We start from the raw sequence: 26,027 nt of genomic DNA, 5'->3' as shown, positions 1-26,027 counted from the left end.
TTGCTCCACCAATTTTTATCAGTTCATCTTAAAACTAATGAATAAATAAAGGAAAGCTGAGTTATATACAAAATCAAGGTGACAATGCATCTTAAATTGTGAACACTGGCAAATTACAGCAAGCTGCTTTGCTTATCTTTGGTGACTGACAAGTGCCTTGCTATGCAGGTTTTCAATAGCACAGTGAGAGCAGGCTTCTTCATATGGAAGCTCTATTTATGACCAATTGTTCTCAACAGAGGTAGTTGCAACAATCTGCAGTTTTAATTTTGCAATCTGCAATTTTAATGTTCGCACACATTGACTTTAACAAAGCTTTCACATGGGGATCTGTTGGATTAGGAAGTTCATGTTTGATTTAATAAAGGATATGTTTGCATCTTCTGTCTCTTAAAAAAAAGAATTCACAATGTTCTAAGTAAGGAAAATATTCTTTAAAAATAGAACTGGCATAGGAACCAAAAATGAATATAAGACAATGTATACCTTTTCTGTATGAGTCATCTTTAAAGGGTAAATTAAAGAACCTATTGTGTTGAATGTTGAATGGTATAATAATAATAAATCCGCTCGTTCGGAGAGGTGCGCGCACACCTCTCGGAACGGGCAGCGGTGCCGCTTGTTGGGAAAGCTGCCGCGGCCCGTTTGCAGACCTGCCGCCTTCGACAGCCTGCAAACATGCCGCGGCAGCTTTCCCAAAGAGCGGTGCCGCTGCCCGTTCGCGCGGAGGTGCGTGCGCACCTCTCCAAAGGTTTGGAGAAGTGTGCGCGCACCTCCGCTCGCGCGCACCTCTCAGAATGGGCAGTGGCGCCGCTTGTTGGGAAAGCTGCCGCGGCCCGTTTGCAGGCTGCCGCCTTCCTCTGAAGGCGGCAGCTGTGCAAACAGGCCGCGGCAGCTTTCCCAACGAGCGGCGCCACTGCCTGTTCGGGCGGAGGTGCGGGTGCACTTCTCCAAAGGTCTGGAGAGGTGTACGCGCACCTCTGCCCATTCGGAGAGGTGCGCGCGCACGTCTACAAACGGGCGGTGCCACTCTCCATTTGGAGAGGTGCGTGCGCACCACTGCCCATTCGAAGAGGTGCACGCGCACCGGGCGACTGGGAGCCTCAGGAGACGGCTCAAAGAGCCGCATGCGGCACTGGAGCCGCGGGTTGCCGACCCGTGGTATAATTACTTTGAGATCAATGTTCTTATGGAATTGTCCCCAGATTCAAACAAAAACATTTTGCTCCTGATAAGAAACCATGAAAAGAAAAGGTTGAGGAGTCAAGAAAATCAGATTCTTAGAGCCTGCTTGCTATGTCTCTCCCAGGCATAAGGTAAAAAGAGCATGAAAGAGAAAAAAATATATAGAGTTTACTTCTGCTAACTCAGAATTCAGTTTCATCCAATAATGACTTCAAGGAAATGTTTCTTCCTTTGACCAGGATGGACAGGTAGCGATTAGGAAAGCAGAACCATTTTCTTACTTAGAAATGTTGTCATTGATAGTCATGTGTATCTTTACCTTTCTAAATTAAAGCAAATGAAACTAGAGTGAAAATCATTATTTAAAATATGTGTGTAAATTGTTTTTTAAAAGAGGAGTTCATATATTGTGGTGGAACAAAAAAAAATCTCACAGGCCTGATTGCAGATAAAGTGGGCTGATCTTTTATTTCTCCTGAATGCATTCATCTACTTTTTTTTTAAAAAAAAACAACAAGATTCTAGATGCCAAACAATAGTCTCCAGCCTGCCTTTCATGCTTCTCTTTGATTTTCAACATCTTTCTAACATAGTTGGAAATAATGTTGGTTGTAATGGTGTTAATACTCTGCTTTTCTTCCTGAGCCAAGGTATTAAATCCCACAAGATTCAAATGATTTATATGGTTATTACTGGTTAAAATGAAACACTGGGATGCCAGTTGAATAAATTGCATTTTTCTGTCACTTTAAGGAATCTGTTACCTTGATCACCAACTCTTCAGAAGAATCTCTCCAATCCAAGAGTCTTCAAACTTGGCCCTTTTATGACTTGTGGACTTCAACTCCCAGAATTCCTCAGCCAGCATGCCTGGCTGAGGAATTCTGGGAGTTGAAGTCCACAAGTCATAAAAGGACCAAGTTTGAAGACCCCTGCTCCAATCTGTTACCTTGATCACTAACAACATGGTCAGTTGGGCCCAGAGTGTGAAGATGTTATGTTTTTATGACAATGCCACACATCGCCTATAATTAGGAAGTGCGTCTGTTAAATAAACTTTGGCTTTTTATATATTTTTTAAAAATCAAATTTTGAATATGTATGTAAGGATAGCATATAAGACAGTATGATTTTATTTAATTCTAATTTCATCCAGGTTTCTTGCAGTGGCTTTTTAAATAAAAAATAGGAGATGTCTTTTGGAAAAAACCCTTAAATAGACAATTTTAATTGAGTATTTCCTTCAATTGTTTAAAGTAATCTTTATTAAAGACAGGTTAGGATTAAGAGGAAAACCTATGTGAATAGTGATAATTTTTTTTCCAGACTCCAGGGGTTCCAAAGTAATAGGGTGAGGTGACATAGTGATGACCCTTGGAGGTACAAGGCCACTAGATTTTAATTTATTTTTATTATTTCTTTTTTTTTAAAAAAAGTGGGAAATAGTATAGCACTGTTAATTTTCAATGGCATGACCACAGAGAACTCTAAGGACCAGAGCAGTGTTTCCAACCTTGCCAACTTTAAAATGTGTGGACTTTAATTCCCAAAATTCCCCAGTCAAAACACTGGCTGGGGCTTTCTGTGAGTTGAAATCCAGACATCTTAAAGCTGGCAAGGTTCAGAAACATCAGGATAGAGAAAAAAGGCATGGTTTAAAGACACCTAATGCCGCCACTGAGGGATCCTCATTTGAAACCTCTGTTTTTCAAATATTCCCATACATACAAATATACACACATAAAACCCCTAATAATGTTCATAATTGCCAAATTGAACTAATACTCCTCCTCTTGAAAACAAGGTTTCCATATTCATTTGTAAATATTCTGCTTTGAAAAGCCATGTAATAGGAATGGTTCTAACAATGAAAATTATGGAACATCCCTCAGTAACCAATGACTATAAGCAGGCCTTTTTTTCTCATAGAACGCTCAGAACGGAGTTCCGGAACCTTTTTTGGATGGAACCTTGTAGGGTAGGCAAGGTGAGTTGTATGACATGTGTGAGTTCCGGCACCTTTTTCTTTTACAAAAAAAGCACTGACTATAAGCATTTCCATGAATCTAATATGAATCACACCAGGATGTTCTAATGCCACACCAGTTTGTGAAATATCCAAGAACAGCCATTCCTATACCTTAGGTGCTTTATTTTGTCAAGAAATAAATAGATTTGCAGACTAAGGCTTTTTCTCCCTATGTGTCTTCACCATGTAGAAAAAGAAAATTAAATTTTCACCAAACAAAAATGGAACCAGACAATCTAATTCCTTTCATGAAAGCCTATTCTACAATTTATCTTTGGGAATTGTAGAATTTTTATCATGAAATATTACCATAACAACATGTAGGTGTTATCAATATAAAACATTTTATTCCAAAATTGCAAGTTCTGCTTGATCAGAATAGGGCATAATGTAAAAAAGCTGACTTCAGATTCAAGCTAAATAACTGCACTAAAAAACATGTGGGTAGGTTGTAAAAACTGGGTTTTTTTTAAAGAGGAGGAGATGAAATGTCTAAAAAACATTAGCATTATTATTAAAAATTGACCTTTTCTTTAACAATCTCCTAGGAAGCATTAATAAATTGTGATTTGAAGAGAATTTATCCTAATACTGCTATATTAGGAACTCACATTTTCAGATTTTTTTAAAAAAATTACTTTATTCAGACTACATGCACTTAACAGTGAGCACAGGAGTTATGTTCACACTTTTTGTGAAAAAGCTATTACTCAAAAAGAGCAAGCAGTTATTTCAGAAAGCAGAAGATGGGATTGCATGATACTCAATTACAGACAGAAGCAGCATGTGACTTCATTCCTTTTGACACTTGGCAAATTTCATATTGTGCATGTGCAAGTGATATCAATATTTGGTTTTAGCTAGCCAAGCACATATGCAAGCAGATTGTCCTGGAAGAACACACAGATTTATACAGTCAAAGTAAAGTCAGGTAGGAGGCAGATATGTAAGTATACCACTCTTTTGCAGAAATGAGTCTTATATAGTTTGGAGACTGTTGAACCTGGACTGCTTTCAACCAAATGTTTTAAGGTAAAATAAGTGTAGCATCATTTCCCCAAATGATTAGAATCCTAGAGTCATCAGCTTATATTTATTTTCTTTGCATCTGGCTTATTTTCATAATGGGGATATTCTGTTTAGGCAGAAAAATCTAGCATTTTGCACTACAGATGGTCCTCAATTTATGACCACAACTGACCTCAAAATTTCTGTTGCTAAACAAGACTGTTTTTTATTGAGTTGTGCCTTCATTTTACGACCTTTTTATTTTTATTTTTATTTATTTATTTAATTAAACTTATATACCGCCCTTCTCCCGTAGGACTTTTTGCCATAGTTGTTAAGTGAACCACTGCAGTTGTTAAGCAAATCATGTAATTATTAAGCAAATCTGGCTTCTCCCATTGACTTGTCAGAAGTCAGCTGGAAAAGTTACAAATGGTGATCACATGACCCTGGGACAGTTCAACTGTCATAAATACATGCCAGTTGCCAAGCACCTGAATTTTGATCACATGACTATTGGGATGCTGCAATGGTCAAAAGTGTGAAAACTGGTCATAAGTCATTTTTTTTTCAACACTGAACGGTCACTGAATGGTTGTAAATCAAGGACCACTTTTATAGGCAATTGGAGTGGTGCAGCTTTTAATATTCCTCTTTGTCTTCCTATAATTGCCAACTTTCTAACAGATACCCACGTGTGTTATCTACCAATGATTCTTTTATAAATGAATGTCCTGTAACTGACGTTTAACAATTAAGACTGATGCAAATAGCTGATTTTTTTTCTTTATTATAATACTGAAATATCAATATTACAATGTAAGACAGCTGAGCAAGGGGCAGTGATTATTTGGGGCATTTTGAAACAGTAGTATCCTAGACATTTTTAAGGGTGTGGATGTTTATAAAATATTTGCATTCATGTTCAATGAAGAGTGTATGAGAGAAATACAAGAAGTAGCTAGGCCAACTATGTGTCAAGAAGGTGTTATCAGTACCTCCCCAGCAGTAATGGATAAATTACTATGGATTTATTTGCTATAAAACATTTACCAGGAATGAATGCTGTGTTACAATTCTACACACCAAAAATAAAAAAAAATCTCAGATAATGGGGAAACTAGGTTGTCCCTGAATATATGGCAGATCTGTTCTTGATTAACTTTAAGGTTTTGTTTAAATGATAGCCTTGAAGCAGAAACTCTCATTTGCAATTTTCAAGGACAATATTATTCAAGCCAAAAGAGAAAATACACACTATTCATCATATAATATCAATCCTCAATGTTTTATTTTTACATAATATTCTCCAATAATAAACACAATGGAATAAACCACACACACACCTTCCTCCTACCTACCAACAAACAATTTGCAATCCTTGGGGATGGATGGATGAATAAATAAATTGAGCCAGAAAGCTCGCCTTCAAATGCACAAAGTGATTACCTTAAGTGATAGATGCATTCATATGTCTTTGATAGATGCATTTATATGAGCACACTCAACAAACAGAAAGAAAAAAATGTTGCTATGAAATGATGTTAGAAGACCAAACAATGCAAGAGGCACAGTAATATCACCTACCAATAAGTCATCCATTATGACTGATCCACAATTAATGGCCATTGCTGAAGAATGAGAATTTCAAGAGCAGTAAACAGACATATTTATAATGAGCTGCAGCTACTCACAGTGCTACTGCATTGAATTCTATAGTTTCTTTTATGCATGAGTACTTCTAGCCCAAGCCATAATGACAGGGGAGAAACCACAGGGGGGAAAGATGATAGGGAAAAAGGAAAAAAATGGAGTCTTTCTTTTGTACTAGGTTTCTATATGGAGGAAATATTCAGCATTCTTTGCCCTTTGTGAAGAAAAGAAAAGAAAATCTGTTTTCCTCCTGCACAACTAGAATTGGGCAGGAAATTACAACTGCGTGTACCTCCTGCAAAAACCCAGCATATGGGCAAACAGAGAATAGGGGACTAATCATTACCAAAAAAAAAAAAGTGACTGGCATTCAAGGAAGGGTAAACTTCATTGCCATTGAGTATTTATTATTTTTCAGTTCTGCTGTCCAAAGCTCTCCCAATGCAAATTCTACAAGGAAAGTAAACATCTTCCTGATCTATATAACAGGAAGAGAGAAAGATCTTGTGAACTGGACATCTAATAAGAGGAAATGAATGGAACATTCCATGAATACAGGTGAACTGAGATGAATTACTTACTTGACAGGCATTATAGATTAATTGATGCTCCAATTTCTTTACACCTAGAATCTGCTGGAACATCTCATATAGTTGTTCTTTGCTTAAGATGAGTTCAGATACAGCACTTAAAGCCATCCTGTTGGACTGTTTGTACAGATCCTCTTCTCCCCTGTAAATAGCATCATATTTGGCTATCCAAGAACTTAGCACAGTCTCTTTGCTTAATCCATCTATCTCAGGCAAGCTCCGGACTCTTTTTTCTATGTTCTTCTTAAAAATATCTCTGAAATCATTTGCTGAGCATCCGCCACTGTGGACCATCCTAGCAACTCGGTCACTCTTGAGGAAAACCTTTTGAACAAAAGAAGAAACACATTAGAACAAAGGTAGGTGGGAGAACAGGCAAATAGATTTTTGAAGACTATTGTGCTATGGAGCAATTTTAGTGCTTGGATAAGGAACCATCTGGACATTTCATGTCAGGTAAAAACATTCTGGAAGCAGGCAGTGACAAACTATTTCCAGAGCACTAAAACAAGAAAAATCTTATCATTCAACAGCTACTGAGTTTTACTTATGCTGAGCATGTTTAAACCATGTTTCAGATAACTATGCAATTACAACTTGCAGTTGATCCAAATTATTTTTCTCATGCACTTCACCATTTTTCTAAAGAAATTGCATGTCTGAACCAAAACGTATCTGAATTTATTTACATCCCTGAATGATTTTTCTATGACTGAGCCTAAACATAAATTTATGTATTGTTGGAATATACCTAAACAGGTATCTTCCTGTTGGTAAGCGTGATTTTTCTTCAAGACATTGGTGGAAAACAAAGGCCAGAGTTTTCTAAAAATGTTATTGCATCATAACATCCTCCTCACTCACAGTGTGATCCTCAGTTGGCTAGGACCGCCCATGACATTAATCCAAATAAAAATAGCAATGAGTAAAAGAAATATATGGTGCCATAGCAGAAGAGGAATGGGGAAAAATTTCAGTCCTGACAGAAGACACCCAACCATCTTGATTCTATCTGAAAAGCTGTGGGCAGCTAATTCATTACATAAGGCAAAAGACAAAACGGAAAAAAAATGCTACATGGTTACCTAGCAGAATATAATGTAGAATCTTAGGCTATATTCTGAAAAGCATAGTATGTAGCAAGTATGCTGCATTTGATCAAATTTGGGTCTGCAAACTCTGTCTATTGTAGGGGATTTTGGAGAACTAAGTTAGAAACCCTTAACCCACATATATCTTGTCAGGGAAAAGAAAACATTGGCTCCGATATAAAGCATCAAAACAGGCAACTATTCCATTACAAAAAGACTTTCCCAGGAAAATTACACTGTCAGTTTAGCCACAGAACAGTTAAGAAACCAAGAAATGCTGAATAACTTGGGAAAAGACACTGGGAATAAGCAGAGCTCTACAAAAGCTAAAGAAAGTAATTCCCTGAAAAACACTATGGACTGCCTTTCTTTCAAATCTTTATTATCTTTGAAGTCTTGTCCCATTATGTCATAATCACACTGGTCTCACTGACTTCATAAGGCATGTAGTATGTTATGTCCAATGAAATGCCTGGCTGTTTCATCCAATCACATATAAGTTCTAATTTGAGTAACTCTATTAAGGGGACTGTACCTCCACCATTCTTTAGGCTCTCCTTGTTTTGCCACAAAAGTAGCTCAATTAATGCTTCAATGTCTTATGTCCAGTACTATTCAAACGTATCCCTAAAAAAAATTCTATTCCATTAGAGTGGCGGATGAGGAAGTTATGAAATATAACAAGTATATAAGCAAAATGCTGTGTAGATTCTGAGCTGATAATGATCTTTTAATGAAGGTTGAAAACAACATTCCAGAAGCAGCTGTGCCTAATAAATATCATTCTCATGGTTGAGGTTTCTGAACTACTTGCTCAAGGATGATTATCTGCATTGGTATCAATGTTCTTCCCTCCCCCCCAAAAGGACACAGGGTCAGCTTATTTGAAGAAAGGCAATTTGGTACCCTTGAATATCAAAGTACTGTAGAAATTCTGCATTTTCAAAAGAGGGAGCTAGGGTGTCTTCTCCACTTTCAGTTGATATAGCTGTCTCTTTGGTGTTGTTTTGTTTCTATCTCCATTGCAATTTTCCAATTTTCACTTCTAATAGGATCAGTAGATGTGCACTTGTGCTCAGATTGCCTTTGGGCGGTCTCCTATATAAGAACTATGTAACGTTGGCCATTGCTCTTCGGAGGTTTTTTGTATGTGTAAGAGACAAGTGACTCATTAGAACATGCTTGTTTTATAACAGTGATATAGAAATTGGATATTTGTGGTAGGAGATGGAACCACAACTACAACATGGTTTCTATTCTTAAACAATGCATATGGAGATCTAACTTTTAAAATTTCTACTGAATCCAAGCCTCTTGGGCCTACATGTACATCAGAACAAAGGCAACCAATGGGCTATACATTTTCTTGAATGTAGTAACTAAATGTTATTAAAAATAAAAAGTGATATATTTAAATACATTTTTTAAATTTGCAAAACATTAACATACATTATTAAATAGAATTAGAGAAAACGCAAGTTAATTTTTCTCTTTTTCACCTCTGTTTTAGGTGGAATTCCAAAGCATTCAAAAATAACTAAGGTAGTCCTCAACTTACAACCATTCATTTAGTGACTGTTCAAAGTTACAATAGCATTAAAATTGTGACTTATGACCAGTTTTCACACTTACGACTGTTGCAGCATCCTCACGGTCACATGATCAAAATTCGGTCACTTGTCAACTGGCATATATTGATGAGAGTTGCACTGTCCCAGGGTCATGTGATCACATTAACCTTCCCAGCTGGCTTCTGACAAACAAAGTCAGTGCCACATTCATTTAAAGATTGCATGTTTCACTTAACAATTGCATCCAATTAACAACTGTTGCAAAAAAAAAGTCATTGCTTAGCAATGGAAATTTTGGGCTCAATTGTGGTTGTAAGTCAAGGGCTACCAGTAAATTATCATCCTAAAACAATATAAAAACCATTCTAAATTGTTAGGAATTTAACAACTGTAGCTGGAATTCTTCAAATCCAAAAGTTAAGATATCAAACTCTGATTTCCAAAATCACATTGAATATTTTTAGAACACAATTCAAAAGAAGCTTCCCAAGTTTGTGGAGAAAAGATATTGTCATAAAGCAAACAAGCTAAACAGAATCAAAGGTAATGTTTTATTTCACACACCTTAAGCTCAATCTTAATCAAGACAATCAAGATTGAAATAATCATTTGTCCCCAGATTGAGCTTTTGAGCCTTTATCAATTCCTGCAGGTACTTCTTGACAGATGGCTTCATTAGGAGAATTGATAGCAGAAGATGCTTCATTTGATAGCTGAACACTGAATGGTTCTACTGTAGCTGTAATCCTTTCCACATTTCCAAGCATGTTCCACTTACACACAGGACATGTTTGGTGCTTTAAAAGCCAAGGATCAACACAGATTTTGTGGAAAAGATGCCCACAACGCAAAATACGGGCTACATCTTTAGGCTTGTACATTTCTAAACACACTGCACAGTTGTCGCCATTTGATCCAACTTCTTTGCCATCCTCTTTTAATGTACGAAGCTCAAGATGATTGATGGCTTTAGTAATATCGAGCTCCTGCTGACATCTCTGTATCAAATTCCTTGCTCGTCGTAGCTTTCCAGCACAATAAAAGGTGCAATATGCTACAGCTATAGAGGAAAGGATAAAAATGGTGCCCATATAACGGGTTAACCATGGGTTACAGTGCTTTCCAACATCGATGGTTGCCATCACTTTGATGCCATTCTGAATTAGATGCAGAAGGTCCATGCCTTTCAGGTTGCCAATCATAAGAGCCACAGGGCCTTCCTTCCCAAAGTTAAGCATTGGAAACACATTGTTACCTGTACCAGGATAATTATAGATGATCACACCAACTGCTCCTTTTTCTGCAGCCACACTGATTTTTTTTGTAAATGAACACTGCCCTCTTATGATGAGTGCTATCCAACATCCTGCATTTTCTGACTTAAAATTTGTTACAGAACTACAAGCATTTTGATGGGGCTCCTCTGCAGCTATCACGATGCCGGACACCTTCTTCAAGGGTGAGGCTTTGGCGAACACTCCATTTTCTGCAATCTCCCATACAGTCCGATTCCCAACTTGAAATGATATGTTAATATTGGCAATCCAAAAGCTGTCAGCTTTTGAACTCTGCAGGTGGAGCCCAAGACAGATGCCAAGGTATAGAAAGCATAATGATTTTATCTTTCTTCTTTCAGTGGCAGCCCCAAGTAAGTTCATGCTGACATCTGTTAAGCAGTCCCAGAGCCAATAACTCAAAGACAATAAAAATCATCAGCACATCAGAACTGAATGATATTTCCAGTGAGATACCAAAAACCCATCTCAAAAATTCTGGAGAAACAAGCTGAAGGGTCTGTCTGCAAGTATGTTGCCTAGATAAAGATTTGACAGGGTTTTTTGTCTCCTTCCAATGAAGTCATTTATTGTTAAGTAATGAAATTGTGACATCATTAACAGTTTGCCAAGCAGGACTCTTGGGCTTTATCTTATATAAAATTACACTATTTAAAAACAAATAAACATTTTGATATAAGTTACACAAACCGCAAGGTATACAGTATCTGGGGTCTTGTCATTTAATGTGAATATGCTGAGAGAATGCATAATACTGCATTTTAAAGTTCAGTAAAGTACTCTTAAAATTGCTTAGCTTTTTAAGATCAAACAAGAACAGCTAAGTACTCTTACTTTGTTAACTTACAGTTCAGCAGCATATAAAGATATGCTAACATATATATCAATAGAACAGAACAGAATAGAACAGAAGCTGGAAGGGATATTGGAGGTCTTCTAGTCCACCCACCTGCTCAAGCAGGAGAACCTATACCATCTCAGACAAGTGACTGTCCAGTCTCTTCTTAAAAACCTCCAGTGATGGAGCACCCACAATTTCTGGAGGCAAGCTGTTCCACAGGTTAATTGTCCTCACAGTTAGGAAGTTTCTCCTTAATTTCAGGTCGCTTCTCTCTTTGATCAGTTTCCACAAAAACTCATAGACATTTAGTTTTTTTTGGGGGGGGGGTTGAGCAGATGAAGAAATCATTCCCATCATCCCACCTCTAATTTCATAAACATTAAATTGGCAATATATACAACTGATCAGATCTGAAAATATTAGGGCTATGCAATTCCTTGCAGAGAAGTGCTTTGGAATGTCCAGAGGTGTGTACAAATACCTCTTCTCAAAATATTTAAAGTGGCTGCATTTTTTTTTATTCTCAGTGGCTGCTTGGAAACCACTCCCTACTGTCTTTGGAAACATAGGTATGTGCAGCCCTTTTGCTTTGCTAGAAAGAACCAAATAACACAAGCTAAAACAGCTAGATGCTTTTGCATTGAGGCTGGAAAAAGATGTGGCTGCTTTAACTATTTTCTGAAAAAAGGTGCTTCATATGTTCCCATATCGTCTGAAGCACCTCTTTGCAAAAAGTTGCAAAGATGAAAATATTATGTCCATGTGTGTGTGTATGTGTGTTTGTATGTATATATAAAATAAAAAAATGCAGGAATGATTCTTGCTTATTTCTATGCACATACTTCATACATAGCAGCAGAGATCTCTGCCAACTGTTTGCTTTTCTTGTTTTCATAGACACACTGCTTTTACTGAACAGAAATTGAGAGGCTTTTCTTTCTTTTTTTCTTTTTTTTACAAAAAGACAAAAGTTTAGAGTTGGCTTGGTGGACTTTGTTCAAATCCAGGAACTGCCATGAAACTCACTGAGACTGTTTTCTGCTAATTCAGAAGACTGATAGCTGACATTTTTCAAGATATCCCAATACATAATAATTTCAAAGGATAGAAAGGAACAACTTAATATAACGTTCAGGTTCAAAAAGGCAGGGGCTCAAAACATAAATGAGGGAAATTAAATATTTGTGGAAGAATGGACAGTGTTTTTTTTTCTCTTGAACTTTGTAACAGGACCTTGTATACAATAAAGAGTCTCACAATTTCCTTATCTAGCAAAAGCAAGATGTTAATTTCACACCAAGCAGAAGTTGGCAAAGCATTTTTCTAAGCACAAGTCTTTGGGTTCCTTACAGGGTTCAATATTTTTCCTTCCTAAGGAGAAATGTTCAAATTCTCTCTAAACAAAATCTATTTGCAGCTCAGGATGTGCAGATGCAGACATGAAGTTGTGGAATTCAATTTATCTTGCAAATTTTTGATATACTTCTGATGTTTTATATCAGGACAATCACTTGATACACATTATTTATTTTAAATTAATATGCATTCATATTGTAATAATTAGGGGGAAAATCTCACCTACATAGATTTCTTAGTTTTCCCTTCAAGACAGAAGTGATACGCTATTAGAGAGAACGTTTCTTTTAACTCACTTTTCATTTTCAGAATAAGAAGCCACCAATAATTCCATAGCATTTTATTAACTGTTAAGCATTTTTGTGAGGTGGGAGAATAACAAATTGTTGTAAACTGCCCAGAGACACTTAGGTGAGATTGGTGGTGTAGGAATTTCATAAATAAATACATACATTCCAGTGGAAAGAAAAATCTTAGCGACTAGGTCATTTCAGACCTAAAATATTAGGTTTTAATATGAATTCTTAAGTCCTTTTTAGGCTCCATGTTTTAATTTAGCTTTGTCCATTGTGGGCCTTCCAGATGAGTTGATCTTCAATTCCCATAGGGTTTGCTAACCAATGTAATAGTTTGGGGAAAGATAACATTTTAACAATCCATATAAAAAATGTGTGTTTCACTTCTAGAATTATCAAATAATAAATACAGCAATGTAGTTAAACTCATTTTGGAGACTAAGGTGAAGTTGCTCTTGAAAACCTTTCCAACTACCCATCTGACTAGTATCATGATTGTAACAGAAAGTAACGGCTTTAGTACAATAGAAATGGAAGAGAAACTCCCATAGGCTGACACTTTCCATTAGTATGTTCTTATGACTGAGAACCAGAAAAGAAAAAAAAGGATTTCATCTCGAAGTAAACCATGCCCTATGTTATTTTTTAGAAATTATGTCACTTTTCCAAGATTGGAAATATCATGTGAGAGTTTTCTATAGCTTGGGGGTTAGAATCTTTGTCTACTATGTATTGTCAGTGTACCAACCAGAATTTATCTAGTCTGACAAATCTGGTCCTCTGCCCTCTGAAAAACTAGGTTCCTTTCCCAATATGTGTAGCTCCCATCCATGATTGTCTGTCTCAAATAGAATTCAGAAGCATTACCTTTTATTTTTTTCATATTATAGGGATATGCTTTAAGGGATGTAATGGGCAGTAAAATTCAAAAGCCCAATTTCTTTAACCAGTGCTAGATTTTCATTATTGCTGAACATCCTGTATTAATGGCTTAGTTCGTTCATTCTGTCCCGCCATTCGTTTGAGGATGGTGACTAGAACTTAGGCCCTGGTCTGTTCCCAGGAGGTCCAAAAATGCTCTCCAGAACTTACAAGTAAATTGGACTCCACTGTCTGAAATTATGCGAAGTCGGGCCCCTTGTAGGTGGTAGACATGGTGGAGGAACACCTTTGCTAGAGTCTTTGCTTTTGGGATTTTTTGACGAGGAGTGAAATGGACCTGCTTTGAAAATAGGTTGGTCACCACCCAAATAATGGTGTTTCTTTCTGGCAATTCTACAATAAAGTCCATAGAAATCTTTCTCTAGGGTGCTGATGGGTTTGCAACCAGCTGCAGAAGGCCAAATGTTTTCCCCTGCCTTTGTGTTGCCAGTTTTTTGATCACCAGTTTTATAACCAAGGTACAGTTTATACACTTTCTTAATAAATCCAGTCATGGTATATCTTTGATACTTAAATGTGTATTCACCACAAATATGGGAAAATGTATCATGGCTATTCTGACATTGGGGAACTATCTTCTGTCACCAATATTCCTGTCTACAACTGGATTATTTGTAAAGTAACTCACATGTACATAAGCAATGCTATGCCTTGAAACAATTGCATCAAAATACACGGAGACTGATATCAATGAAATGAGCATTGTGCACATGATCTGCTTTTTTAGCCTTTCCAAACAGCCTAACTATGCCTAGGCATGCCAACCACCCCATTTTCAAGCAGACAAAGCTTCCAGTCTCTGTCATTTCTCCAAAAAGTGTGTGGCACATCTGGATCCCCTGCCTCCATGCTGGACTTACCTGCACTGCTTCAAGGGGCCAGCGGGCTGCAGGTGCTGCTGGACACCTTTGGCCCCCATGCGCTCACTGCTGCTTGTGCTGGCCATGCCCACCACCTCGGGCTTATTTTTGGGGTATGGCTTATATTAGACCTACCCCAAAAAATTAAGCTCAGGCTTATTTTCTGGGTACATCTTATTTTCAGGGAAACACGCTAGCTACAACTTTATTGCTTGTATCTTAAAATTATGTTAATCCTAGTATGATTTATGTTGATTATTTAGTACCCTTATTTACAGTACTGAGTGCTGTATCTTATGATTTATGATGCATATGTTTTATGACTATGATCATGATTTATCACTTGTTGCTTGTATGTACACTGAGCTTATTCACTGCAGACAAATTCTTTGTGTGTCCAATCACAATTGGCCAATACAGAATTATAATTCTAATATGTAAAAGCCTATCACCAATGTATTTAAATAAAATAAAGCAAAAATTAAACATTTTTGAGAATTGCAGGTCATACATCAAGGGTTTTAATTGATCACAACTAACTCTTAAAATATCACTTTCTTCCATAGATAAGTGCATTTAGTGCAGAGAATAATCGTGTGTACACATAAATCTGCATTTATATCCCTATGTATGTCTGACAAAAGGAAAAAGTAGCTTCTCTTTGCTTTGGGTAAAGGTATAATTGCAAATAGAGCAAATCCCATGCTTTAGCAACCAGAGGTCAATACAACTTTGTGGAAGATATGCCTGCAAGTTAAAATTCAGATCAAATACATCCTTTTCTAACTTCCGCAATTCAAGAGAATGAACATCTTTCTGGAGTTCTGATTTCACCATCTGGGCTCTCCATTCATGTCTTATAATAATCTGCTCTGAAGAAAAAAAATAAGGCATAGGCTACAATTATCCTAACAGTAAAAAACAACAACACAGAGATATATATTCAAGGGGCACTGGATTGCTCTCACTCTATTTGGACAGGGGTTTTTTTTGTTCCCATGCCAAATCAAAGGTACTTTTCCAAGAAAGCTAGAAAATTGTTTTTTGCTCTGGTTTCTCCAATAAATTGTTAGATTCATGGAATATATAGAACCACCTGCAACTTTTAAGTAAAACAACTCAATAATAAGGAAAATGCTGAACACCAGGTCGCAGCACCACAAAACCTCTTTTCCACAGTTATTGTGAAGCTTCATTCTTGAACAAATGGCAACAGGAAAATCCAAGCGTTGATTCACTTGAGAAAACTACCAAGGTACTGCAAAACATTTCGGTGTCAAATATCCTGCTGACTAATTAGAAAAAATGCAGTAAGCTCACAGACATGTAAACCCCTACTTAACTACTTTCTCCTAGGAACTCCTAGCAAAAAGAGTGAATGCTTTCCCCCATTGTTCACAAGTTTTACAACAGCAATCTGGAATAGAGCTGCAGTCATTGTGACATCAGAACTAGCTCCATTGGAGATTCCCTCTCAACTCATAGATACCCTACAAGAACACAGAAATCAGGAAGCTTGAGATAGGCTGAATAGCTTAACTCTTGGTTAGCATTGTCCCTCAATCCTTTTGATACCCTATTCTTTTGAATTCCAGCACAGGTTAGAAAAGAGAATTATTTGCTATCTAATTAATTTAGCTGTCTGATTTGAGTTCTGTCCACAAAAAATGGTTGTCTATACTCTATAACATGATTATTGTAATAAGCTTCCTTTTTATGTGACGTCTTTATGCTCTTCTAATTGTCTTGAGAAAGGGATGCGGTGGCTCAGTGGGTTAGGACGCTGAGCTTGTCGATCAGAAGGTCGGCAGTTTGGCGGGTTGAATCCCGAGTGCCACGTAACAGAGTGAGCGCCTGTTACTCGTGCCAGCTTCTGCCAACCTAGCAGTTCGAAAGCACATAAAAAATGCAAGTAGAAAAATAGGGACCACTACAGTGGGAAGGTAACAGCGTTCCGTGCGCCTTTGGCGTCTGGTCATGCTGGCCATGACCACGGAGACGTCCTTGGACAAGCTCTGGCTTTGAAACGGAGATGAGCACTGGCCCCTAGAGTTGGAAATGACTAGCACGCATGTGTGGGGGAACCTTTACCTTTAATTGTCTTGAAACACATTTCCTAGCTGTAGTACCTTAGTCTTTCTTTTCCTTTCCTTTCTTTTCCTTTCCTTTTTCCTTCCCTTCCCTTCCCCTTTTCTTTTTCCCTTTTCAAGGTAGTTGTTCAGAACACCGCCATAAGCTTTTAGACAACTTGCACTGACACTTGCGACTTTTAGTACTGTGGGCTATTTTGGGACAATATGGAGAAACATTGCATCACATTTAATGTAAAACAACAAGATCTATAGTCTTACCAATTCATTTGGTAGTTGTGGCATAGCTTCAATCAGCTTTCAGATTATTTATTTAATTAGTTTTATATACCACCCTATTCCCGAAGGACTCAGGGCGGTTTACAGGGCAAAGTTTAAAAAACAATATAAAAGTTAAAATAAAAATAGAATTAAGGTTAATTATTGAGGTTACAACACTCTATACCACCAGCCAAAATTCTGGGAGTTGTAGTCCCAACTAATTTGGGGAGTACCAGGCTGAGGAAAACACCTAAAGCTATTAGTTGAAAGGGCTTTCATTCTGCAAATTTTGAGAATCCCATTCAGTACAAGGCAGGTTTGTCTACTTAGACCAGACATGTCAAACTCGCGACATCATGTGACGTTGCACAACGTATCAGAACTTTTTCCCCATTGCTGGCAATGGGGTGGGCATGGTTTCCACATGACACATCCAGCCTGCGGGCCAGCAATTTGACACCCCTGACTTAGACCAGTGTTTCTGAACCTCAGCAGCTTCAGAATGTGTTGATTTCAATGCCCAGAATTCTGCAACTTCCAACAGTCTTCCTTAATAATTTTCTGAATAGATCAGCTTTTTGATCAATGATTTATCTGCAATCAGTATTTTTAGTTCTGAATAGTTAACAAATATTTTATAATTACATTCTGGGCTGCCTCTTCAGCATCATTACACATGACAAGCTTTGCACCTACCCTATATTTCATTTAGAAAAAAATAATAGGTTATTCCCTACCCTTAGGGCAGGGGTGTTGGCCCGCAGGCTAGTTTTATCAAAGCGAAGCCAAACCCACCCCATTGTTGGCAATACAAAAAGAGTTGCAATACATCACGACATGACACGTGATGTGACAAGTTTGACACCCATGCCTTAAGGAGATATTTCAATGGAAAAAAACTATGGAAGTTTATAGGAAACTCCAATTCCATACAAAGCTACATTTAATTTGTTGCGTATGCTTTCCCAACTGTTTTTCTAACATATTCTAATCTATGAAATTGTTTTTGATAATATTAAAATATAATCAACTAGGGTGAAACAATAACTGTATCAGGTGAGAATTTAAACATAGAGTTCAGCATCTTGAATAACATACAATAATCCCACAGTAATTAAGAATACAAAAATCAACGTGTAGAGAGTTGGAGAGTCGATGCAAATACCAGGCTAATGTAGGAACATATGTTGAAGGCTTCTGGTGGAGTTATATGCCATATATCAGGGCTTTTCAAACCTTTTCCCCCATTGTACCACTTTTAGGATATGGCAACATCTGAGTACCGCCAGTCGCCTCGCAAGGTGTCAAAAACATGTTGACCAAAAAAAAGGAAAAAAAGTGATGAAGTACAGGTAGTCCTCGACTTACAACAGTTTGCACTGTTTGAAATTACAATGGCACTGAAAAAAGTGCCCCCCAAGCCACAGCTGAGCAAGACACCTGCCTGCCCGCCTGATGGTGCTCTTCCTCCTGTCCGAGGTTTTCATTGTTGTGAGCATTTCTGTTGAGGATTGCCAGTGGGGGTGGGGGGTTTTTTGGTTTTTATTCCCCCTCCATCTGCTGGGTGGTAGCAGCAGGTTTTGGTCACTTCACATGACCCTGGGATACTGTGACTGTCATAAATATGAATCAGTTGCCAAGCATCTGAATGTAAATCACAAGACCCTGGAGATGCTGCAACATTCCAGCTGATTGGTGCTTCTTCTAGGGTCAGCAGACGCACTGGGATCAGTGCTGCTTTCCAGCAGATTGGTGCTTCTTCAGGGCTCAGCAGAAGAGCCAGGATCAATGCTGAGCTCCAGCTGGAGCCTGGCGCTGATCCTGGGGCTTCCACTGAGCCCTGACAGCCCCGAAGCGCCGATCAGCTGGAAAGCAGCACTGATCTTGGCGCTTCTGCTGAGACCTGACAGCCCTGCAGCTCCAGCCATGTCTCGGTCAAGCTTGTGCGGTGCTGCCACCGGTTCAGCTCATTCCCCTCCCCCGCTACCACTTCTCTAGGATGGTCACGTACCACCTGCCAGGTGTCAATGTACCACAGGTGGTACCCATACCACTGGTTGAAAAGCCCTGCCATATATCAAAAAAAGAATGTTCAGTTCTTTGCCCAACAGATTTAGTATGGCATTTGTAATTAGATCCAAACAAACAAAAAAGTGGCCTGTAAAAAACTAAATAATTCTGTAAATCACAGGTAAATAAAGTCAATATGGAAAGAAAGCAAAAGCCCCACTATCAGATTTTTTTTCCAAAAACTGAAGCAAAACATAATGACCAATATCAAAGAATTAGACTTTATAATATACCGAAGGTATGGCTTTATGCTTCAAACAAATTAAATACATTCATGGATTTCTGTGTACTCAGCACTTAGAGACATATTACAATTATACAACAGCACATACTGGATGTAATTGTGCTGTACTCGAGTGGACAACAGCTGGATATGGGGAGATGACCTCCAGATATATTACTACAGTATGTTACAACTCCCATTAAGTCTCACCATTTGTACCTTGACTAGGGCTGAACAGAGTGGTAATTTAACCACATTTCAAAGATACATTTTGGTTTACAGTGTCATTTAATCAAGTTAGGAGGAAATAACCAATTTAGTACAATAATTACCACACTTGTATACTCAATAAAAGAAAAAGAAAAAGAAAAAGAAAAAAGGGGCTGGGTAACAATGATCACAACAAGAAGGTCCCATATCTTTTATTGGAACTTCAGAAAATTCTACAGACTATTTCCATTGTTGGCAAATAGATCTACCTTGGAATTTTTGCTTACCTAAATAATACATTTCTAGCAAATGTATTTTGCATTCAGAGTATACTGCAGTCTGCATTGTTTATTCCTGCCATAATATAGATTTTCTGTAACAATAATTACATAACAGTTTTCTCCTAAAAATGATTTGTTGCTCAAAAACCTGTTATCCTATAGCAGTAACTACAGTAGTTTCACACTGGAAAGGAAAGTAACATAATGTTAAGATCATGACACGCTACTGGCAAATAGAAAAATGTTCTAAATGAATGTCCAGGTTACTATCTGAGCATCTTAAAAAAATTGTTAGGTGGATATTTTCTTGCTATGGCACAAGTGACACTCAATGTGCAGAATAGTCATGTAGAGCAATGGTGATGACAAGACGGCTACAGCCTCGGTCACACCAATTAGAATTAACTGAGATTTTTTTAAAAAATCCACTCTATACTCCCTTTTCTTATCAAGCATGCATTCTCCTTATTCTGAGAAGGCATAGCAAAGCCTTCTCACACTGCTATTACTTAGTAATAACAACTGATTTATATCAACAGGCTATAGTCTAATGCTCTTTTTTAACATGATACGGCTGGACCCATTCCTGTGTTTAAGAAGGAATCTTCTGGCTGAGTCTTGGGCGCCTTGTTTCTTTGCAGTTTCCGCCACTCAAATGATTAGAGGTAAGCCAAGAAATTAAAAGACATTTGCTCCTGGGGAGGAAAGCCATGGCAAATCTAGCAAGCACACTAAAAAGCAGAGACATCACCCTGCCAACAAAAGTGTGTATAGTGAAGGCTATGGTCTTCCCAGTTGCAATGTATAGCTGGGAAAGTTGGACCATAAGAAAGGCTGAACGCCAAAGAATTGAGGCCTTTGAACTATGGTGCTGGAGAAGACTCCTGCAAGTCCCTTGGACTGCAAGGCTATCAAACTGGTCAGTCCTAGAGGAGATCAACCCTGACTGCTCTTTAGAAGGCCAGATCCTGAAGCTGAAACTCAAATACTTTGGTCACCTAATGAAAAGGAAGGATTCACTGGAGAAGAGCCTAATGCTGGGAAAGGTTGAGGGCAAGAGAAGAAGGGGAAGACAGAGAATGAGGTGGCTGGATGGAGTCACTAAGGCAGGAGGCGTGAGCTTAAATGGACTCCAGAAGATGGTAGAGGACAGGAAGGCCTGGAGGAACATTGTCCATGGGGTCGCGATGGGTTGGACACGACTTTGCAACTAACAACAAATAGAGAAACAGCCTGTACACAAGGAATTACTGATTAAAAGTTTAGGATTTTCAATCATATTATCTAATTATTTTCTCATTAAAATAAATGTTTCGCTTATAAACTTAGATTCTGTTTCTTGCATTTATGTTGTTCTGTGCTAATTCTACCCATGTTTCTCATTTAGTTAATGTTTGGCTTTACTTATTTTCAGTCTTCTCAAGGGGGCTGTGGGAATAGCTAGTTTGGAAATACATCCAACAGTTGACCTGCATAAAATTGATATTTTGGAAAATGCTTCTGCATGCAGCTTTAACTCAAATAGTATGCAGACATTATGCAGCACTAGTTGCAAATATTTTGTTTCTTAAGTTGCTTAATGTCTGTGCTTGTTGGTTTCTTATTAGATAAGAAGGATTAGTTCGATATGGATAATAAATACATTTTGCAAAGACAATCTTATCCATAAACGTCTGAGACTATTTATGCACATATATACTGCAAAATCACTATGTCTCTTGGGGGAAAAAAGCAACAGAAATTCACATTTAGGTGGTGATGTCCATAAATGTAGAGTTTTAATTATTGATCATAACTGACACTAGCCTCCAAATCATCACCATTCTCCAAGTAAGAGTTCTTAAGAGTTAGTGAGAAGAATGCTCTTACATATGATCCTGAAAAGGAAAGGAGCCTTGGGAATCTGATGAAGATAAATTATTGCATCTCTCTCAGTTGCCTTGGATAATGGCATAATTGCAAATTGGGCAAATGCCACGTTTTAGCAACCAGCGGTCAATACATCGTTTGTGGAAAATATGCCTGCAAGTTAAAATCCGGACTATTTCTCTTGGTTTGTATGTCTCTAAGCAAACCACACAAGTCTCTTCTGCCAGATCAAATTCATCCTTTTTTAACTTCCGCAGTTCAAGAGAATGAACAGCTTTTCGGAGTTCTGATTTTATCATTTGGGCTCTCCGTTCTTCATGTCTCACCATAATCTGCCCAGGAGTACAGCATATTAAGACATAAGCAACGAATGTCAAAATGAGAGAGTAAGCACAGAGATAGATCTTCCAGAAGCACTGAGTTGCTCCCAGTTCAATCATGGCAGTTACTCGAATACCTTCCTGAATCAAGCGAAGAATTTGCTTTCCTTTCAGACTGCTAATCATAACAGCAGCAATCTCACCAGCATCTTCACGAGTTAAAATGAGACTATCTCTCTCAGCACATGAATGGTCATAGATAATGACCCCAGTAGCACCTTTCTGTGCTGCTGCCATGACTTTATCCTTAAAGGTACAGCCTCCTCTTGCAATGAAAGCAATCCAGTCCTTTGTATTTGGTGGTATGTTGAAGTTAGTTTCCACCCCACAAGCATTTTTAGCTTCGTCTTCTGGGATCACCAAGACACCCACCATCTTCTTGGAAGGCAGATTCTCTTCAAATAAAGGTGGATGATAGATCTCCGACATGGCCCACTTCCCCCATTGAAGTGTTAGATTCATATAGTACACAGATGGGCTTGCAGCTTGGGAATCTGGCACACCAAACATTAGGGAGAAACCTAAGGCCAATTTCCAGCAAAGTGAGATTTTTCTTCTGCAGTGATTAAAAGGCTTCATTTCTCCTACCTTTTGTAAGTAGCCAGAATATGCTTTTTAAAAAAAAATCCTGATGATTTCTTCAAAGTGTAGACACTTAGATAAGTAACATTTTTTGTCCTGGTATGTTTGGAGGAGAGATTATTTGTGGGATCAGCCAATCCTTTCAACTGCCATGTCAACTGATGCACTTCCTAGTATCATAAACTAACATAAACAATGGCCTAGCTAATTTGAATACTGCAAGCTTATTGGCTAAAATTTTAAAATTTGCCAAAGCTTTGGCTGTTGAGGCCAGTAGTATAATAATTTGCCTGATTTCATAACCTCATTTTAATTTTCTAGCTGCCTATTTCTAGCTGAACTATTTTTAAAAAAGAATGTTAAGTCATTGCACACTAAACATGCTGCATTTTCTATATTTTTTTACTTTCTAAATGTTTACAGGTGACATCAACGATTGATCTTCATGCCTGAGGATAATCACTATGAATAGGACTGAAATGCAACTGGGATGGCATGTAGCCTGGATTGTCAGGAAGGGGGTACCTAGTTTGTATGAGAGAAAGAGGGTGAAGACAGCTCCTCCCTCATAGTTCCCAGTATAACTTTCAGGTAGGTACCGTAGTTTCCGGCGTATAAGACTACTTTTTAACCCATGAAAATCTTCTCAAAAGTCAGGGGTCGTCTTATACGCCGGGTGCTGAAAATTTAGGGACAGGGCTGGCTGGAAAACCTGGAGCGGATCTCCCATTTAGTCTGCACAGGGAAAGAGGGACCAATTGGAGAAGAAGCTGCAGTCTGTGATTTTTTACAGGCTGGGGTCTGGGCATCTTTTCTTCTAAAGTTGAAGAGCAGCTGTAGTATATCCCAACTTGAAAGGCATGTGGGGAAGGCAGCAGCCAGAGCAGCGGCTTAGCTCTAAGGACACATTTGACTCAGGAACTGGGCGGGCTGGCTGGAAAACCTGGAGCGGATCTCCCATTTGGTCTTTTTTTTAAAAAAAAAATAAATCCCATTTATATCCTGCCCTTCTCCAAAGACTCAGGGTGGCTTACAATTTAAAGCACAAAACAATGTGCTTAGCAATAGCCTTCATTCTGTGTATATGCCTGTTTATTAGGGCTTTCACACACCCCCCAAGCAGCATTATTACAAAGTCAGCTTATTGCCCCCAACAATCTGGGTCCTCATTTTACCTACCTTGGAAGGATGGAAAGCTGAGTCAACCTTGAGCCTGGTGGGATGAGAACCTGCAATAATTGCAGGCAGCTTGTGTTACTTAAGGCTCTGCGCAGGGAAAGCTTTAGAGTGAATTAGGAAAAGTGAAAAAGTGAATTAGGAAAATAGGGAATGGTTGCTGGAATCAGGGGCTGCCACAAACAAGAGGGAGTCAAGCTATTCTCCAAAGCACCTGAAAGCAGGACAAGAAGTAATGGATGGAAACTAATCAAGGAGAGAAGCAACCTAGAACTAAGGAGAAACTTCCTGACAGTTAGAACAATTAACCAGTGGAACAACCTGCCTCCAGAAGTGGTGAATGCTCCAACACTGTAAGTTTTTAAGAAGAGACTGGACAGCCATTTGTCTGAAATGGTATAGGGTTTCCTGCCTTAGCAGGGGGTTGGACTAGATGACCTCCATGGTCCCCTCCAACTTCTTCTTCCTCTTCTTCTTCTTCTTCTTCTTCTTCTTCTTCTTCTTCTTTTTCTTCTTCTTCTTCTTCTTCTTCTTCTTCTTCTTCTTCTTATTATTATTATTATTATTATTATTATTATTATTATTATTATTATTATTATTATTATACTTTAATCCACTTGCACTGTTTTATGTTTACATGTTTGATGACAAACAGCCTTATGTTTATAAGTGACAGTTTTCCTACTAAGCACCTGCATGTCATAAGCATTTGAATTTAAATTACCATATTAAAATCAAATCTGATGTTTTTTAATTTTTATTTGGTGTGCGTTGGAAGAGGGGTAGTCTTATACGGCGAGTATAGCCCAAACCCTATAATTTAACAGGAAATGTAGGGGGTCGTCTTATACGCCCAGTCGTCTTATATGCCGGAAAATATGGTAGTAGTCTGCCTCAGTTGACAATATTTTATTTATAGGTGTGGAACAATAAAGAAATCTGATTATAATTCCTTTGTATGTCCCTAGGAACACTTCATTTGTACACCAATCTAGGCTAAATTTCCTAAACAGACATCTGAGGCTTAGGCATTACTGTGTACTTATAGTATTACTGTACTTACAGTATTTACCCACATTCTAACTAGCTACAGTTTTGACCAATAGCAGTTTAAGACATGGCTAAACTGAAAGACTTGATTTTCATTTCCTGTCCATATTATTTTATTGCATACTTTTAATTGCTGTTCTTATTAATAATTGGAGGGTTAAAATGGCAAACTGGCAGATGAAGTTAAAACTAGAGCTACCAAATGTAGGCTGCAGTTTTCTTTAGATTTCAGTTTTTGTATAATTTTGCTGCCATCTAATAATTGTTTGGATTGTTGTAGCCCTGCACTAAATATACAGGATAACTCTGAAGGAGAGAGGGAAGATCTGTTACCCAAACCACAGTCAGATGAATGAGCCTTGATCCCAGACCAAAAACACAGTTTATGAAAATGACTCAGACATGAAGATAAGAGGGAAGAAGGGAAGCACGTTCATACTTGTAAGTTTCTGTTCCTGTAACCCTATAATAAAAGTAGTATTAGTAACTTTGGCTTCCTAGTCTGGTCTGCCTTGAAGGACTGACACGTTCACCCTTTCTAAGATTCCGTGATTATAGCTGTTCTAATAAAAGAAGCTTTAGGTCTACATGGTGTGTGTTTCACAGTCTGACCTATTCATATAGGATTGAAAATTAACATCAGACCAACAATCAAGAAATGAACAATACCCCAATCAAAGAACTGCCAAACAAGCCAACAGTAAACAGTCCAACCCAAAAACAAAACAAAACAAAAAACTCCAAACCCATCAGGATCACTCCCACCAACACTGACATGGCAAGTCACTAGAATATAAATTGAGAGCAAACCCCAGTCTCTACTAGCACTGATGTTGCTATCTAGTTTGGGTAATGAAACATCTGCATGAAAACAACCAAGCTCAGAGAGCATCAAGGATTCCTCAAAGTTGTATGTGTATGTGTCTGCCTGTACCTGTACCCCCCCCTCTCTCTCTCTCTCTCTCTCTCTCTCTCTCTCTCTCTCTCTCTCTCTCTCTCTCTCTCTCTCTCTCTCTCTCTCCATCCATCTATCTTGTGAGATGGTTCCTACCATCAGACATGTAAAATTGAGGAGAAATGTGAACATTTGTTATCTATTTGATTAAATGTGATTTTTC

The 26,027-nt window shown here is 38.1% G+C and overlaps 2 protein-coding genes across 5 annotated transcripts in view; both read right to left on the bottom strand.

Moving 5' to 3' along the window:
* CADPS2 (calcium dependent secretion activator 2) overlaps positions 1-26,027 on the bottom strand; it is a 373,090-nt gene that overhangs the window by 248,632 nt on the left and 98,431 nt on the right. For all 4 annotated transcript variants that reach the window (XM_081331670.1, XM_081331671.1, XM_081331672.1 and 1 more), the window contains exon 3: positions 6,457-6,789. In XM_081331670.1, the coding sequence (XP_081187796.1) occupies positions 6,457-6,789 (333 nt within the window). The remainder of the gene's footprint in view (positions 1-6,456; positions 6,790-26,027) is intronic.
* Positions 9,733-10,785, bottom strand: RNF148 (ring finger protein 148; the record flags this gene model as incomplete). Its single annotated transcript, XM_081331892.1, has 1 exon — positions 9,733-10,785. The coding sequence occupies one exon, from the start codon at positions 10,783-10,785 to the stop codon at positions 9,733-9,735; it is 1,053 nt and encodes a 350-aa protein (XP_081188018.1).

The sequence above is a fragment of the Vipera berus genome, assembly GCF_964194415.1.
Source record: "Vipera berus genome assembly, chromosome: 6".
NCBI lineage: Eukaryota > Metazoa > Chordata > Lepidosauria > Squamata > Viperidae > Vipera > Vipera berus.
Note: the sequence above shows the minus strand (reverse complement) of the source record. Positions and strands in the feature narration are given on the sequence as shown.